The sequence below is a fragment of the Strongylocentrotus purpuratus genome, unplaced genomic scaffold, assembly GCF_000002235.5.
Source record: "Strongylocentrotus purpuratus isolate Spur 01 unplaced genomic scaffold, Spur_5.0 spur5_scaffold_18, whole genome shotgun sequence".
Taxonomy (NCBI): domain Eukaryota; kingdom Metazoa; phylum Echinodermata; class Echinoidea; order Camarodonta; family Strongylocentrotidae; genus Strongylocentrotus; species Strongylocentrotus purpuratus.
In genome coordinates this window covers 4862375-4879091 of record NW_022145603.1, presented here as the reverse complement: position 1 = coordinate 4879091, position 16717 = coordinate 4862375, and the positions used below count along the sequence as shown (strand labels likewise).

Below are 16717 nucleotides of genomic sequence, written 5' to 3'. Positions count from 1 at the left end.
CGTTCCCTCTCGTCCCATCACGTTTTGATGGGGTCCCTCACGTTTTTCACGTTCTGTCAAGGCTTTCTACGCAGAAAACGTGAACACCGGGCAGCTTTGGAGCACGTTTGTACCCACGGTATAAAAAGAAGGCCTCCCAAGCAAAAGCAATCATTATATCCTGAGATTTCGACGAGACACCATCATAAATGCCCAAGATGAAGAAGATTTATTGTTTGCATGTTTGCTGGGTGCATACATCCAGTCTTTGCGTCAGCAAGAAGAAGGCCAGCAGCAGTTGCAGAAAGGGAAGGCCAGAGTGAAGCAGGTAGGAAGAAGGCAGAAGAGATGGCCAAGATCCATGCGAGTGCGCACAAATGGTTGTAGAAAGACAGCAGCATTTGGGCCACTACTCATCATTTCTCACTTGAGAGCTCCCCACCGAAGATGTCAACGCCTTCAAGAACTATCTGAGGGTACCTTCAGAGCTCTTCGACGAGATCCTGGGAAGAGTAACAAAAGCCATCGAATGACAAGACATACAGACACACGCTCTACCCTCCTTCTAGCAGGTGCATCTTCTTCAGCCTCATCAGCCTCAGGTTCAGGTTCCAGTTCAGGGACCGGGTCAGCAGCAGCACGCTCCTCTTTATTTGGCGGCGGTTAACGACGAGGATCTTCAGGCTGCTCCTGCCCCTCTTCTAGTGGTGGTGCAGGACTGAGGAGGGAGGGGGGCTTCGTACGTCTTGGCTTCTTCGGGGGCATATCTTGCATGGCCTTCTTTTTCCAAAGCTTGGTCTTCTCTCTCCGTATTTTAGATGCAGTAATTGCTCAGGCTCGAATAAAGCTCCCCTGCCGGGCCCGGATTTTATTTACTCCCTCCCAGGCATGGCGCGCCGTGTCAGACCGTAGTAAACCGTCACACGCCGAGACGCACCTGATTGAACGCGACGAAACGGCTACCATACACCCTATCTTGCCGTGAGAACCGTGACAAAATGTGGCAATACGGGACAAAACGCGCAGCAGCCGTGAAGCAACCGTGACTAAACGTGTACTAAACGCGGCAGAACGTGACAAAAAAAAGAACCGTGAGATGCCGGGGAATACACAGGGTTCCCGTCCCACTACGGATCCCTCCAAGTTTTGTTACGGCTTATTACGTACTGTCACGTTTTGTTGCGTTCACCCCGTTTTATTACGGCCTACTAGGGTTCTCATTGCACCGTAACTGCCGTGGCAATTTTTTTGACAGTTTAAATATCTGGCCCGGTATCCACGGCAATCACGGCCAGTCACGTTTGCCCATACGGTCCCCCGCGTTGTCTCGTGTTCATCCCGTTTCGTCCACGGTGGCCTGAAACGTGGTTGCCGTGGCCGCCGGGAACATAGTGTAAACGTAGCAATACATGTTTAACATTATGATTGAGATGTGTATTTTAGGTTCATTTCACTCTTTTTGTCTTCGAGATTCGCTCTGCCTTTGAGAAGATCCGTAAATCTATCAAGAAGAAGCCGTTTGAATGCCATGTGGTCCCCAAGTATTATGCCATTGAAAACAGCTCAGAGGACGACGATGAAGAGGTACATTACAAACATTCATCAACTTTCACCATTTATAGTAGCCCTGAAGCATAAGAGTATTACTGATTATCTATCCAATCCAGTAACATCCAATCCAAAAAGTGAAGTGGCTTTTCCTTGCAGTAACAAAGTGCTGCACAAATCGCTCCACATGTCTGGACCACTTCAACATTTATATATCACTTCAGAAAGTGAAGCTAATACAGTCCACTTTTCCTGGTACAAAATACAATCTACCATTTGTATCTTAGCTTGGGTGAAATGTGATGGATTTCTTAGCTTCAGGTTCTCCATTACAATTTGCTTTCATTCAGCCATTCCAGTTAGTTGTTCAAGACCTTTTCCACCAATTGCTCGTCTTTATCATCAATCCATGTCTTTCCATGTCTGTCATTCTGTTGATCTTTCCATTAGTTTCTACTTGCAAGATGCTTTTTGCCAAGCTATTCTTCTATCTTGTCACATGCCCAAATCATTGCAATTGTTCCCCTAAAAGCCCCTTTATAAGCTCTCCAACTTCGTTGTTGGATTGCAAATTGTTACTGATGTGCATACTAATTGGCTTGCCATAAAGGAAGACACAAATATAAAACGATCATGCGTTGACATTACTGAATAGTGTAGGTGACATACTAATATCACTCTCGAAGCAGCAATGAAGGAGATTATCTCTTTTTTGTATATCAAATATTGTCCCAATTTGTAATGATGTATAAATTAAGATGCGTTTTCAAACACAAAGAGCTGAAATACCCATTTAATGATATATTAATTTTTACAGACATAATGAAAACAGCTTACTTTAAGACGTCACGTTTATTCCTTTTGACATAAAGTATTAATGTTTTTTTTATAGTAATCCTAAAATAATTCCTCACTTGTATAATCATTATGTTTTTATAACAAATCCAAAAAACACAATTTCATGCTGTTTCGCTAGTATTTATTCAGAAAAAATAATATTTTCCTTTATTCTATTATACTTTGACTAAAATGGACATATGTGGTTATACTGACATTTATTTCCATCCACTGTGCTTGACGAAAATCAAATATAGATATTTACTACCTAAAATCAAGTGGCATTGATTTAGATTTATTTGTCTTAGTAAATTTGACACAAACTCAATGCATAATGAATTATTGTCTGTGGTAATAGTTTAAGTGCACAAATACGTTTGCATGCCTTGTGAAAGAGAAGAATATTTTCTCTTTTTTTAATTTGTTATAACGAATCTCTATACTGTATACTTTAATCTTTTTCTCCTGATTTTCTTTAAACAGAATTCTCTCATCACCATTTTTGAAATCTATACAGAATAACAGATGTTTCAATTGTAACTTGGCTTTAGGCTTTGAGTCATGCTTCGTCCTTATACCTACTTCCAAACCTGTCAAAATATTATACTGGTGTTTCTTTTCCCCCAATATTTCTCTCATTATTAGTTGAAATATTACACGAAAAATACGATATCACAACTGTAGGTGTTAACTTTTGGAATATAGTTGAAATATTAGTTTTTGAATAATATCATATGTCATCAATTGTTTTCTTTGAATGTATTGTCATGAATTTCATTTAATAATTGTTTTAACATTGGTATGTATTTGGTTTTATTGTTAACAGAATGTAAATCAGGTCTCGGGCCGCTATTTTCAGTATTTTTAGTAACTATTTAATGAATAAATAATAATAGTCTTTTCATGTATAGCGCATAACACATCATGATATAAAGTTTCTATGCGCTTTCAAAGAGCTTTGGAAATGATTACCCTAGCTTAATAAATAAACTGTCTACTTACTTCCATGTATAGATGATTGCGTTGAAGAGACGTATAGAGGAAGTAGCGATGAAAGAGTCTTACATGAGAGATGAGATTCCAATCCGATGGCTCTTATTTGAGAAACTTCTAGCTACAGATACAATCAATTACTTGTCATTAGATCAGGTTAGATTGCAACCATCATTCTGTCCATTTTCAAATATTTTTTTCGGTTCTGAATGAGGAAAAGGCAGAGAACCACATACCTAAAGGGAGCGAGAGAAAAGAGGAGGAGGAGGAGCAGGAGGAAAAGGGGGTACGAATGATGTGATAGAAAGAGAGAGAGAGAGAAAGGGAGAGTGAGAGAAATGATGATGATAAAGATTGTGATGGTGATAATATAGAGAGAGACATACACATATCTGTAGTTTATATTTGAGCTCAAAGTTGTATATTAGAAATATGTAATGTTATGTGATTTAATGCATTAAATCACCTAACATTACATATCTCAATAATACAAGGAGAGTTGAAAGTAGCTATGAAGAAATGAACTGAGGACTTATCTTATGTTTGCTTGAAAAACAAGTACATAATAATCCAATCTAAACATAAATTAGTATAGAAAAATGGTTTTCAATTATGAACTACAGATATTTTGTTTATACTCCTTGGTATGCATGTCTTAATAATAGTAGGGGCCTTTCAAAATCTTGGCATAAAATTCAGGGTCCATGTTGCTTTCTGTAAGAACAATACTTCATATATATTTATATTCTGTATATGCCTTGTGTAAATTAAATGTATTGTTACTGATATGACATTTTTTCATTTCATAAATACTATTTCAGATGTTTTCCCAAAATGTATGATGATTTTGAAGCCACTTTTTTAATTCTCCAGATCAAGGAACTGACACAGCCTGTTGGAATAAAATCGGAGCAAGAACTTCTGACGATGCTGACCTTCTACCACGACCTGGGTTACATAGTCTTCTACGGAGGCATTGAAGACCAGCAGTCTCTCCTACGAGACATGGTGATCCTGAAGCCTCAGTGGCTAATCGATGTCTTCAAGCAGGTCATTACCATCCCGGATCCTGCAAAGAAGGTAATAAACCTCATTCATTATTGCTGCACTAAGCTACAGCAGGGTTCTTTTTATTACGAATTAAATGGGAAGTGGGCATTTAAAACTGTCCTACGAGACACCGTAGGAGATGTAGCTAATTGATGTCTTCAAGCAGATCACTACCATACCCCATAACAAACCAAAGTAACCCTCGGGGACTTGTCATTTTTTTGCACTGTCACTTTTTATGCAATAAATTACCACTAGAAATAAGGAATGCCCCGTCACTAGATCATTTTAAATAAAAACTGAAAACTCACTTGTTCATATAATATGTATAGCACAGCATTTACGAGCTCTTGCAGCGCAGTATAATATATCCAAATAGTTATTGCGCTTTACAAATAAATATTATTATCATTATTATCCTGGGTTCTGCTGAAAGTGTGGGAAACCTTCTCCATTAAAGACAATATTATGGGTTTATGTAGAGCTTAATACATCACAAATGTATTTATTAGCTTTACATGTGTATCATTTCCCCCGTCGTCGGATTCAGACACAATGTATCTATGTTTTCAAAGATAGAAAATTTAAAGCACAGAACACTTTGAAAATCTTTCGGCAAACTGTGGCACTGTGACCTATGTGAAGAAGGCTTTAAAGAGGTCTCTTGAGAAATAGTTATAGAGTAATGATACAAATGAAAGGACATATTTGTTTTATGATATTGATGTAACAAAGCTTACTTTACCATGTAATAAGGATTAACAAGCTATGCTCCTGAGTCTAGATATTCCAACTGCCATTAAATTGACATTGTGTTTAATTACAGGAGGGGATCGTGAGTGATGCCTGGACCACCCTTGAGGATGAAGGTATCTTAGAGGATAGGCTGATTAAGCATATGTGGCAAGGCTTTTTGGAGCAGAAGGAGGCCTTAGTCCAGCTTATGGTCAAATTTGATCTCATCTGTGAGAAACCTGTAGAGCGACTCCAGCAAGAGCAACAAGATGGAGTAGATACTGAGGTGAATCTCCCGCTAATTGGTGCTCCCGCAGCAATGCCCCGAGTTTTATCTTATCAAAAGCATAGGGTTGGTTTATGGTTGCAATTGGACTTTCGGTAAAGGGTTTTGGTCCATTGCTGAAGTTAGGAATTCGGTTAGGGTAGAAAATTACAACAACAGCAATTATCGCAGGAGCGAAAAATTTTGTTTCACGTTAATCTTATACCTAGGTCACGTTTGCCGCGGCGGCTGTGCGGTTTAAAATATCTACGGCCAATAGCATCTATAGGACCGCCGCAGCATTCCCAAGGTCACATACGGTAGCGGTCACATATGTTAGGGTAGCCGCACGGCGTATCGGTGGAGAATTGAATTGAATTGGTGAAGACAGAAAATCTGCGACTGCCGTACGGCCTTTGAAGTGATGACGCACGGTCGCCTTGGGGCGTCCCTGCGGCGGCTGTAGCTTTTGACAAATACTGAGGCAGACGCAAGGTAGCCGCAAAGTGCCGGTAATGCAGCCGAAGGGGGACCACAATGTGACTCTGCGACCAGACTGATGCTACCGCTTCACCCCGGGAGTATATATAAAAACGCAAGGCTACCGTACGACCGACGTACGGTCGCCGTCGAACCGCTCTACGGCATGGCTACGGCGTGTCTAATCGCTACGGCGAACCTAGAAATGAAAACAGTTATAACTCCGCGTTATAATCTCACGGTGACCCGTACGGCATGTAAAGATAGGTATACGCACCAGGGTGACCCTCAGGCCACCCAAGTATCTGTCGATTCCGGGAGCGTACAGCCGCCGTATCCTAGCCATAGAGCAAATGTGACCTAGGCATTAGTGTTTCACTCTAATCTCAGAATAATGTGACTAGAAATACACAAACAATAAAGTAGCAAATAGGCACGTATACAATTATATATGTTCCAAATATTGACCCAGGGTGGAAAATGGGTAAATAATGTCAACATTTTAAACGTGCTTCATTTTAAACACCATAATTTGTTTTATATTTGCATACACGTTCCTTTAAAAATAAATATTTTGTGCTGTGAAATATAGGGATCAACTAAAGGTTTGGAAGCTTTTACAGATGGAACCAAAATATATATTTCTCAAATTTGAAATCCAAATTGCTAAATATGTCGATGTTGTTGTGAAACGTACCACAATTTAACGACAGGAATGGAATGTGTGAAACGAAATGATCAATGAAATATGAATTACTTTGGCTCTTGCTAACCTTTCTCGGATTTTTCTTTTTGTGTATGTTTTTATATTTTAGGTAATGAATGAAACAGAGAAGGTTGGAAAGAAGCGGTATTACGTTCCTTCCAGGCTGACGTCACATTTCCCCCAAAAAGATTTTGATCAGATTAAATTATCTACAGACTTTTATGTGGACTTCAGGGGCTTCTTAACTGGTAAGGATGATTTCAATATATGTTTTTAAAGCCAAAAAGGTGTTAATACCTTCAATGATTCATAGAGTTAATACCCTTTTAGCTCCAAAGAGACTATGTTGCAAGTAGATTGCTCTATTTTCCTTAAGTGGCCTTGATAGACAAGTTTGACTGACGTTTTTTTTGGTTTTCGCGAAGAAGTTTACTATGTCCATCTTACATATGGATTTCAAAATTTTAGGATTGGCTTCAACATTGAGTAGAAAGCTGGTCAGCTACATACTATTAGAGATTTTTGCATCAGATAAGCCTACAATATTCTTGTTATTTGCTTTAGTGATAATGATAACATCAATATTGGATAATTTCATAGTGCACATATCCACCCCGTTAGGTGCTTAATGTGCTCCAATATTACACCAGACCTGCTGGGCTACTGATTCTAGGTTGCTCTCAGCAAATAAAAAAAAAATCCCTACCGATACCCATTTAACACCTGGGTGGACAATGGCAGATGTAGATTAACGTCCTGCCAAAGGGCGTGTAAGAGCTGCCAGGTGTACAAACTACTAGGCATAGTTATGACTTTGTTGATAGTCGGAGTTTAATACATCTAGTTAGAAACTTATGTTTTGTTTTGTTTTCCAGAAATATATTCCTGTCTTTAACTATCATTGCAGCTAATATATGTTTGGAGCTGGCTTTCAAAACGTCACCATCCATAACCTGTTGCTCATCTCTCTTGTTTGTCATTTTCCACAGATGGGCTGTTTCATCGGTTGATGGTGAGAGCAGTCCGATGGATAGGTGATAGAAATGGAGAACCAGTCAATCTTTACCATCGTCACATCAGTCTAATGGTTGATGAAGAGCATCATGCCTTAATAGAGATGTTACCACGTCATGAAACAACTATCAAGGTCTGAGTCAAGTGTCAGCGATACCCACTTTTTTCATAGTGGAAATACTGAATTGTAGGGTCAAGTTTATGACGCCGCACATTGGATCCCTTCATAGGCAATAAATAGCCTGCGCGAGGCAATGTTATAGTCAATCTCCTGAAGACGATCAGATCGTACTGTCGATACGTAGAGAACCAAGAGCTCTCCAGGGCTCTTATTCCTTTGACAGAATTGCATTGTGTAACACTTAAAAATTTACCTTTATTTTAGTATCAAAGTCTGGCTCTAATCTGACTAGGGGAACCTCAAAATATGTAACCCTTGGTGTTCTTTTTTTTTTTTTTTTTTTTTTGGGGGGGGGGGGGGTTAAATCAGATACATTATAAGCTTGACAAGTGTACTAAGGATGTAATCACAAGCCCATTAATTGTTTCTATTTTCAATCTTTTTGTTCTTGTTTTGTTTTGTAATGAATTGTACTAATGTGTTATTCTATAATTGTTTTGTTTTACATTATATTTCAATTGTATAATTTGATGAGTGCTTTCTTGCAAATCAGTTTTATGTGCTTAGGAGCATACTCTGTAAAATGAACACAGAATGAATAAATTTATTTTTAAAATCAATAAATATAAAACCCTCACGAAATTGAGGGTAACTGTACACAAATAGACACTATTATATTATTAATGCATTAATCTTTGTCCCTTTACCTTTGATGCTGAACATTCCAGGTCACTGTATTCCGAGGAGCGGTTGCTGGTTCTGATCATGATGGGGATAGTCATAAACCTCCAGCTCCAAGTGCTGTCAAAGAGGTAGGTAGCTTAACAGGGTGGTTTCCATTACCAAACAGAGAAGGAGGCGCAAAACGGTTCTCTGACATTTACTTAGCGCGTTCACGATATCATTTTTGTGTAACTGGTAGCTGGCTTTAGTCTGCCAGTACACAACTGAGACATGTCTCCGAACCATGGTTTTTTCCTTATATGAAAATTCGTGTCGTAAAAGCCTACTCCACATAATTGTCTCTAGACTTATGAATAACCTTGAGAATGTATTAAATGATTGTTTTCTTCAAATTAAACTCATGGGCCCGTATTCTGAAGTCAGGTTTAAGTCTAGTCTAAGCCTCGCCTAACTCCCAGATTTAAACCTAGGTTTAATTTTGCGTCAACAAAATACATTATCGATATGGCAAGGTGAATACAAAGAATGTAATGTTTATACAAGGGATGGAAAAAAACTAAGCTACAGAATATAGAACACAAAAAATATATATATTCACACATGACGCGCGCACACACACATACACACACACACACACACGCACACACAGCAAACACACTGATGAGTAGGTCCTTAGTGGTCTATAAGCATTTCAGAATGAGAAATTATTGCGATACAAAGTAGCCAATAAGATACTAACATAAAATATCTGTCTTGGGGCTGATTGTGTATTTATGGCAGGTGATGGACTTTGTAACGGAAACCCATGATAGCCTTAGGCAGCAATATGCTAGGAGGATCGAGTATGATGTCCGCTTCATGTGCCCGAGCCCGAACTGCAGTGAGAAGAAACCGCTTAAAGACTGCTTCAAGGGAAAGTCACTGAAGTGTGGACTACATCACATCTCTACGGCTGCAATCAAGTTCAAGTTTGGTAGGTCTATAAGACTTCGTACACCAGCAACTGTTATTGGGTAAACACCCAAATGGTGTCAATTTTCCCCAAGAGAGCCCACTAATATGCTTCTTTGGTATAGATAAAAGTCTCATGTGTAGAGTATTTGACTCACCTGTACACCTTCACATAGGGCCTGCAAGGAGCCCAAGTCCAAATTTAGTTTCGTATGTGGGGGTTATGGTATTCTTGAGTTTCTTCATACTCCTCAACTATTAATGCATAGAATGCCAGGTAAAATTGTGTTAGGTTCATATTATACCTTCTAGCTGTACACAAACTATATTTTAACTGATTGGCGGGCTTTTGGGTTCATCATCATCAATAGTGATCTGTCAGTGACCTAAACAGAATTCTATATCAAGTGTATCTCCTAGTGCCTCGGTCTTGAGCCAACCGTTTCAGCATTTCATATCCTTTTGCTCCACATTCTGCGATTAAATCATCTAAAAAGCCTTAACGAGGTCTTCACCGTTGCTTCTTTCCATCATCAAGCCATCATCATCATGCCGCATTATGTGTCCAAGCGGCATAATGCGGCATGATGATGATAGCTTGATAGGTCGTCTACATGGAAAGAAGAGGAGGGGATGACCTCGTAAAGGCTTTCTACATGATTTAATCGCAGAATCGTGAGCAAAAGGATATGAAATGCTGAAACGGTTGGCTCAAGACCGAGGTACTTGGAGAGACACTTAATGTAGAATTCTCTCTGATCGTTTGAATCGGCATCCGTTTTTTTTTTTAGCTCGATGCAACACCTCTTCATTCGAAACTCTGTCCCTCCAAGACACACCTTTAGTAATTTACACCAGCACCACATTTCGACCGCCTTCAATCGATGAATGTCCTTCCTGACGAGTGTCCACGTCTCTGCCCCATACAGCTTCCCCCATATTCTTGAGCATTTCAGGTTTCAGCAGTAATGGTATTTCTGTCTTTTAACTGACAGACTGCAGCATGCACCTCTTCTGGAAGTAAGAGAGGACCAACGTCATCCGCCATGACATAATCTTCCATTTCCAAGGGCAAAGCGACTGGTTTATTGTCCTTTACATACAACTCCTCTACATACTAGCGCCATCTATCCTCTATGTTCCGTTGGTTGGTTAACAGTTCTCCATTCACATCCAGAACTCCTATTGTGTTGTTGTTTCCTTTCCCTTTGTTCATATCGTCACTAACAATTTTCACTTTATTTTACATAAGGTCTGTTCTCCCCCTGCAGTTCAGATCCCTCATGCCTTGCATTGTTATTCCCACCGGTTAGTTCGGGCTTTGTCTGTAGCTCTTCTTAGTTCATTGTTTAGCCTCTTGTAACCCCTTTTACCTTCTGCAGTGTTGTCCTTTTTCAGCGTCCTTCTCCGATCCATCTCATCTATCATTTCCTCTGTTATCCATGGTTTACGGATCTTCTTTCTCTTACCAAACCCAACGTTTTCTTCAGCACTACCATGCAAGGCACCTTTGGGAATTTCCCATTCTTCTTCAACCGAGGGCCCCTCTGGGAATTCTCTAGGATACAGCCTGGATTGGACACCACATGCATACACTATTGCATTCTGTTTCATCTTTGCATTATCCATTTTCGTCACTTTACAGCTCCCTCTTGTCTTCTTTAGTTTCAGCTACACTGTCATCAGCACCAAGTTGTGTTCCGAGTCACAATCTGCGCCTGGATATGATAGTGACTTTTTCACAATATTCCCGTAACACTGTAACAAGAATAGTCATTTTTGGTAGCGTGCAATATCCCCAGGTGCTTTACATGTATAGCGACGTTTAGGGTGCTGTTCAAAGATAGGGTTGGTGCAAGTATTGTATTTCTGTGTTTAAAGGTTTTCTTGGCACTCTCGGTGTTGTAAAAAGGGAATGATTCTGTTTTAAATTGTTTTGATAATTCTACAACATGCCATGACGATATGTTGCACATTTCACTTTCATCAAACAAATACGGATTTTCCACAAACGACGAGATTGTTGATGAACTGGTTGAACATTTCACTCGCATCATGCTTTACTTCATTCATACATGACATGCCAATAGTCATTTTATTTTGATTAGCTTTGCTCATGCAGTTCTTTTTTTTCCTATTTCCTTTTGGTTTTGTTTATTAGGTACAATTGAAGAGGGGAAAAGTTTAACCATGGTGTAATTTTCTTTGGTTTGAATCTGGAGTGTCTGTTCATTAAAGGAAATGCAAGGTTTTTTAGATGGATAGTAATTATTTGAAATGTTGATATATTTGGATGCCCATGTGGATGTTTTATAAGCAACAGAAGATTTAGCCCCTAAAATACTTCTGCTTTCGAGCAAATTGAATAATCAAAATATGCCGGTGCTCCCGGTAAATTTCAAATATTTCAAATACCGCCAAAAGCCAGTCCATGGTAGTTGCGACCACGAAAATCTCAGAATATGCATGTGTTTATATATGATTTTCAAAAGCGAATTGCAAATCGGTCGATTGTAGTCAAGAAACACTGTTTTAAGGCTAAAGTAATATCGGTCATGAGAGGAAGTTATACAACATAAAAAGTTTATTATTCACAATTTCATCACTTTAGACTTGATTTCAACCTCGACAACGATCATTGAATAATGTAAAATCACGTATGCTTCCAACATGTTCATTGGAACCAAATTCATGGCCCCATACCAAAACTTTGTATTACCTTTAGGATCAATAATATCTTACCAATCTATATAAATAGTATAGAATATTATGTTTTATTCTATTTGGTGTCAGGAGTTAGATTAGATTTACAGTTATTATACCTAGTATGTTTATAGCCAGATAATCGTTTTTTGATAGTTCCAAACCATGTTTAGAGTTTTGTAAAGAAAGTCCAAACCCAAAAACCCTAAAATATAGATTTATATATTGCCAGTGAATAACATTGCTGTGGCAGGGATTTGAACTCAATACCTTGTGATCCACAGCCCTCTGATTTATCAACTAGATCTCTTCTCTTTTCAATTTGAATTTATTTATTCATATATTTTGATGCAGGTATGAGTGAGGAAGGAGTGGAGTCAGGGAACAAGAGTCCAGTGAACCGTAATTATGCAGTCACTTCATTCTCCCATTCTCTTAATTTTTGTCTATAATCATGTTGTAAAGAGTAGGATTTCAATTTCTTAGTTTGAATGTGGAGTGTCTATTCAATAAGCTCACAAGTATCTTACCATTCCATATGTGTTACTTTGGAACATCATGTCTTGTTTCAATCAAGAGAGGGCTTACTGTTATTCTATTAGGTGTCAGGAGTGGGATTAGATACACACTGTCAATGAATGTATAATACTCTGCAGACAAAATGGTGTTGTGTTTTTATAAGTTCCCCACAGTCTACTGTATCTATTATATGAATTTGAGAATCATTGACATGTGCTCATTTATACTACAATTGTAATGTATATTTTTTTTAATTTTATAAATATGTTAATATTTTCTGTAAAATGTGGAACATTAAAACTTGAACTTGAACTTGTGTTGTTCTTCCAGAGACACCATACTTGTGTTCAATTACTCCTAGTGTTTAGCAGCGAGTTGAGTTGCAGAATAAAAATGGAAAGCAAGGAATTAATTGTCACTCTTATGTGTGAACCAGAGCCCTGTTTCACAAAACTTGTAACATTAAAGCCCCATTGCACTATAGCTATGTGTGCCCTCTATATAGTTAACAATGCCTAATCAATGACCATTGGTCCCCCATGATCCTCTTTTTCTTTTGTTAATTGAGAGTTTATTTGATGGGATAACCACCTGGCAGTGATCATGCAGGGAGATATAATAATGCCACGATTCCAGTAGCTCTTACAATTCATGTTACTTGATATTGATGACAATTTGTATGAAACAGGAACCAGATTATTAAAAATGGTATAATACAAATTTGATACAATTACATTTTAAGAATGAACATTTTTTTTTTAAATTGTATAATCCCGGGGTGGATCCAGATTTTCTTTTTAAAAAGGAGCAGTCTACTCCCAAAAAAATCTGGCAAGCAAAAGAAAGGGCCATCATATTTTTAGGGGCAGTTGTTGTTGATGCTGTTTTAGTTTGTAGGGCAAATATTATTCAATTATGAATACTTACGCCTATGATGCCGACTTTCTTTATAAATATTCTTGGACAAAGAAAGGCAAAATAACTGTTACCAACCAGAAGTGTAATGACACATGTATATCTCATAAGTCTAAGGTAAAACAAAAGTAAGGTTAAAGGAGAAACTTGATAAATTATTATCTTAATAACTAATAACATGATGTCGATGGCAAGTTCAGTTTAGACTTCAACGACTGCTTTAAATTATTGATGGAGGATGTATCTTGGAGCTGGAGAGGAAGAGCCTTCTATAATGAGGGTGCCAGGGTGTCATCATCGTGTCTCGAATCTCTCCCTTATAGTGGTCCACTTGAATGAAGAAAAACAAAATGTGGTGGAAAAATGCAAAGGGATGCACGGCCAGGAAATGCATGTGTAGAAGTTATACATTCTTAACTTTTGATCTTTCTTTGAAAGTACATCTGTACCGTAATTCATGATTTAAATATCATCTAGATTTTTGACTGTAATAGGGTATCACTTAATATGTGTATTGTATATTTCAACAAAAAAACTCTAATGAAACATTTGTTCCGCATTGGTGTCTGGATCCTTTTGCTGAGCACACAAGCATTTCTTTATTTTGTATAAATCAACTAATGTTAGTATATTATACTCCATGGGTCACAATTGATTCATATATTATCCTTCTCTTACAGCATATAAGGAAAGCAATATACTGCGCCACCATTACTATAGTCAGGCGCGGATCCAGGATTTCTTAGGGGAGGGGGCCCAACTTTTTTTTTTTTGCTCCTGAAAATTTGAAAATCGCGCCGGCCGAAAAGTCGCTCAGTGGGGGGGGGGGGGGGGGGGGGGGGGGGGGTAGTGAGCATTTTTTTTTTTTTTTTTTGGTCCTCAATTTTTTTGTTATTTGCACACCCCCCCCCCCCCCTTGAGCGCCAGGGGGGGCCCAACCCCAAAAAAGGGCCCCCCGGGACCCCCCCCCCCCCTGGAACCGCCACTGACTATAGTGGTCTTGTACAGCAGATATGATCTGAGCAGATTATTTTAAACTGCACAGTTCACCACAATTGTGTATCCTTATCTTACAGCTTGCAAGGAAAGTGAGGTACTGTGCCCCCTTTACTTCAGTCATCTTGCAGAGCTGATAGGATCAGATTGGCGTCTGCTTGGAATCAGACTAGAATTAAACCCAGCAGATATTGACCACATCACAGAGGACAACCTAACAGCAGTGTATCGCATCCTTGCTATGCTACAACTATGGAGGCAACGATCGTCATGTACCGATAAGAGTAAGGTGGAGAAGCTTTGAGTGGCCTTGAGTAGCTGTAGCATGACGGATCTTGCAGAGAAAGTCAGAATAGACGCCGGAATCTGCTAAATTTCACATCAATTGGACATTGTAATAACGGACAGCTAGAGAACTCCTTGAGTTTTGCCCTATAGTTTCTTCAGAGAAGCTACTCAATATGGCAGCAAGGGATATCGAGTAGGCAGGCCTATTATCACTTTAATAGTGTTTCCTTCAAGTATTGGTGACAATTCATTGCATGAATATACCTGGGACTAAAACTGATATGAAGGTGCCTTCTGCACTGCATGACTGAACTCATGTACAGTTTGTCATGGTATAGTGGTACAATCCAAGGGCCTGGGAGGTTCACATCAATCACATTAATCCACGGTTGCCATACTCTACCCAGTTGTAAGTGGGTACCTAGCATTTGTATCTGGGGGAAATATAATCACAGGGTCCTCAGGAAGAACAGAGTTGATGCTTACGAGGCTATTCTAAATAATCAAGATTATCAGGTGTATTATGCTGATATTCATATGCGTCTACAGTCTGAACAACATCTAAACCCTGGAAGGCGTATCTTGCAAAATATATCATTCAGGAAAAGATATTCGTCTCCAAGTAAACTTGATTCAAATGGTAGATTGTCGGGAGGTGATCAGATCATCAGTATTTGTGGAAAATATCACTCTCTTAACCTTTTCGGGACAGGATTTTTTTGAAGGGCTAAATTGATTGCATATTGTTCTTCAATTCGGCAACAATGATATTTATCTTTTATCACTACAATTATAGATCATGAGTAATTTTGGGTAAAGACTGCTTTGATTATAAAGAGATCCAAATGGTCAAACATTTCAGGTCGATCTTCATGAGACAGCTGCAAATAGAAAAATATTCCCAAACTCTCTGAATCTGAAAATGATATAGCTCAACTCTCCTGGTGGAGGTTAACGAATTGGACTGGGAGGGATTGCGCATATGGAGTTATAAAATGATACTATTGAAAATGCTGTTGCACATGACATGAGTCTTGCAAATATCTTATTATAGTCTTAGTCTTATTATATTCCGTATCCATAATTCATAATTTCATGATGTAATTTATCTATACAAATCTAATTACAGTTGCGGTAGATTTCCATGCAGCAATATCTAGCAAATAAATGTAAATATGTACAGCGTGAGCATTACTGAGCAACAACAAGGAAACACAGATTCCATTCTATAAATAACACTACCGCAACTATTTTAGAAATTTCAACTCAAAGGCAATTTCAAAACCCTATTGTATGTCCCATGGAAATCATGTTCAGCTTACTTAATACGTACGTCATCGATATGTTCGCACAATTCAATAGGTATTTCTGTACCTTTCATTCGATCGTTTAAGCTGTAGGTAGTGATACAAGTCGTTGTCTATTTCTAATTACCAATTTATTAAGGGGTTAGGCTTGACTAGCACATGTGCTATTATCTGGCCCCTTTTACCAACCAATTGTTTCTCTTCCTGTATATGTAATTATTGTATAAACTGTATGGAATGTATTGCTGTTGGTAAATAAATCAATCAAAAATCAATCAATCAAATTTACAAACCGGTGATGAATTTATACATCATAATTTTCATGGTCTCATTTTCGTTTATGAGTTCTATGTGCATAGTTCTATGTGCATATTCGACACACCCGATGAGCAATGATATACCTAATTGAATATCAAGGTTTTATACAGTGTGAAAACAAATGATCATCGAATACTTATTTTCACAAATAATTGTTTTGTCAGAAATGTACATAGATTGTAATAAACGTGAAAGGGTAAGAGCACGTTCTCAGAATTATTGTTTCAGTTTATAATAGCGTGTTTAGATCTTTTTACTTCATGTGTCAATATCCGATATACTAATTGGTGATTATTTGTTTTCATACT

At 38.4% G+C, this 16717-nt stretch overlaps 1 protein-coding gene across 1 annotated transcript; it reads left to right on the top strand.

The window, feature by feature from the left end:
* Window positions 1–7587: 7587 nt before the first annotated feature.
* LOC105443545 lies at window positions 7588–15149 on the top strand. The gene is made up of 5 exons (XM_030988970.1): window positions 7588–7740; window positions 8457–8540; window positions 9193–9385; window positions 12421–12468; window positions 14577–15149. The coding sequence occupies exons 1-5, from the start codon at window positions 7603–7605 to the stop codon at window positions 14798–14800; spliced, it is 687 nt and encodes a 228-aa protein (XP_030844830.1). The 5' UTR covers window positions 7588–7602; the 3' UTR covers window positions 14801–15149.
* The last annotated feature ends 1568 nt before the right edge of the window (window positions 15150–16717 follow it).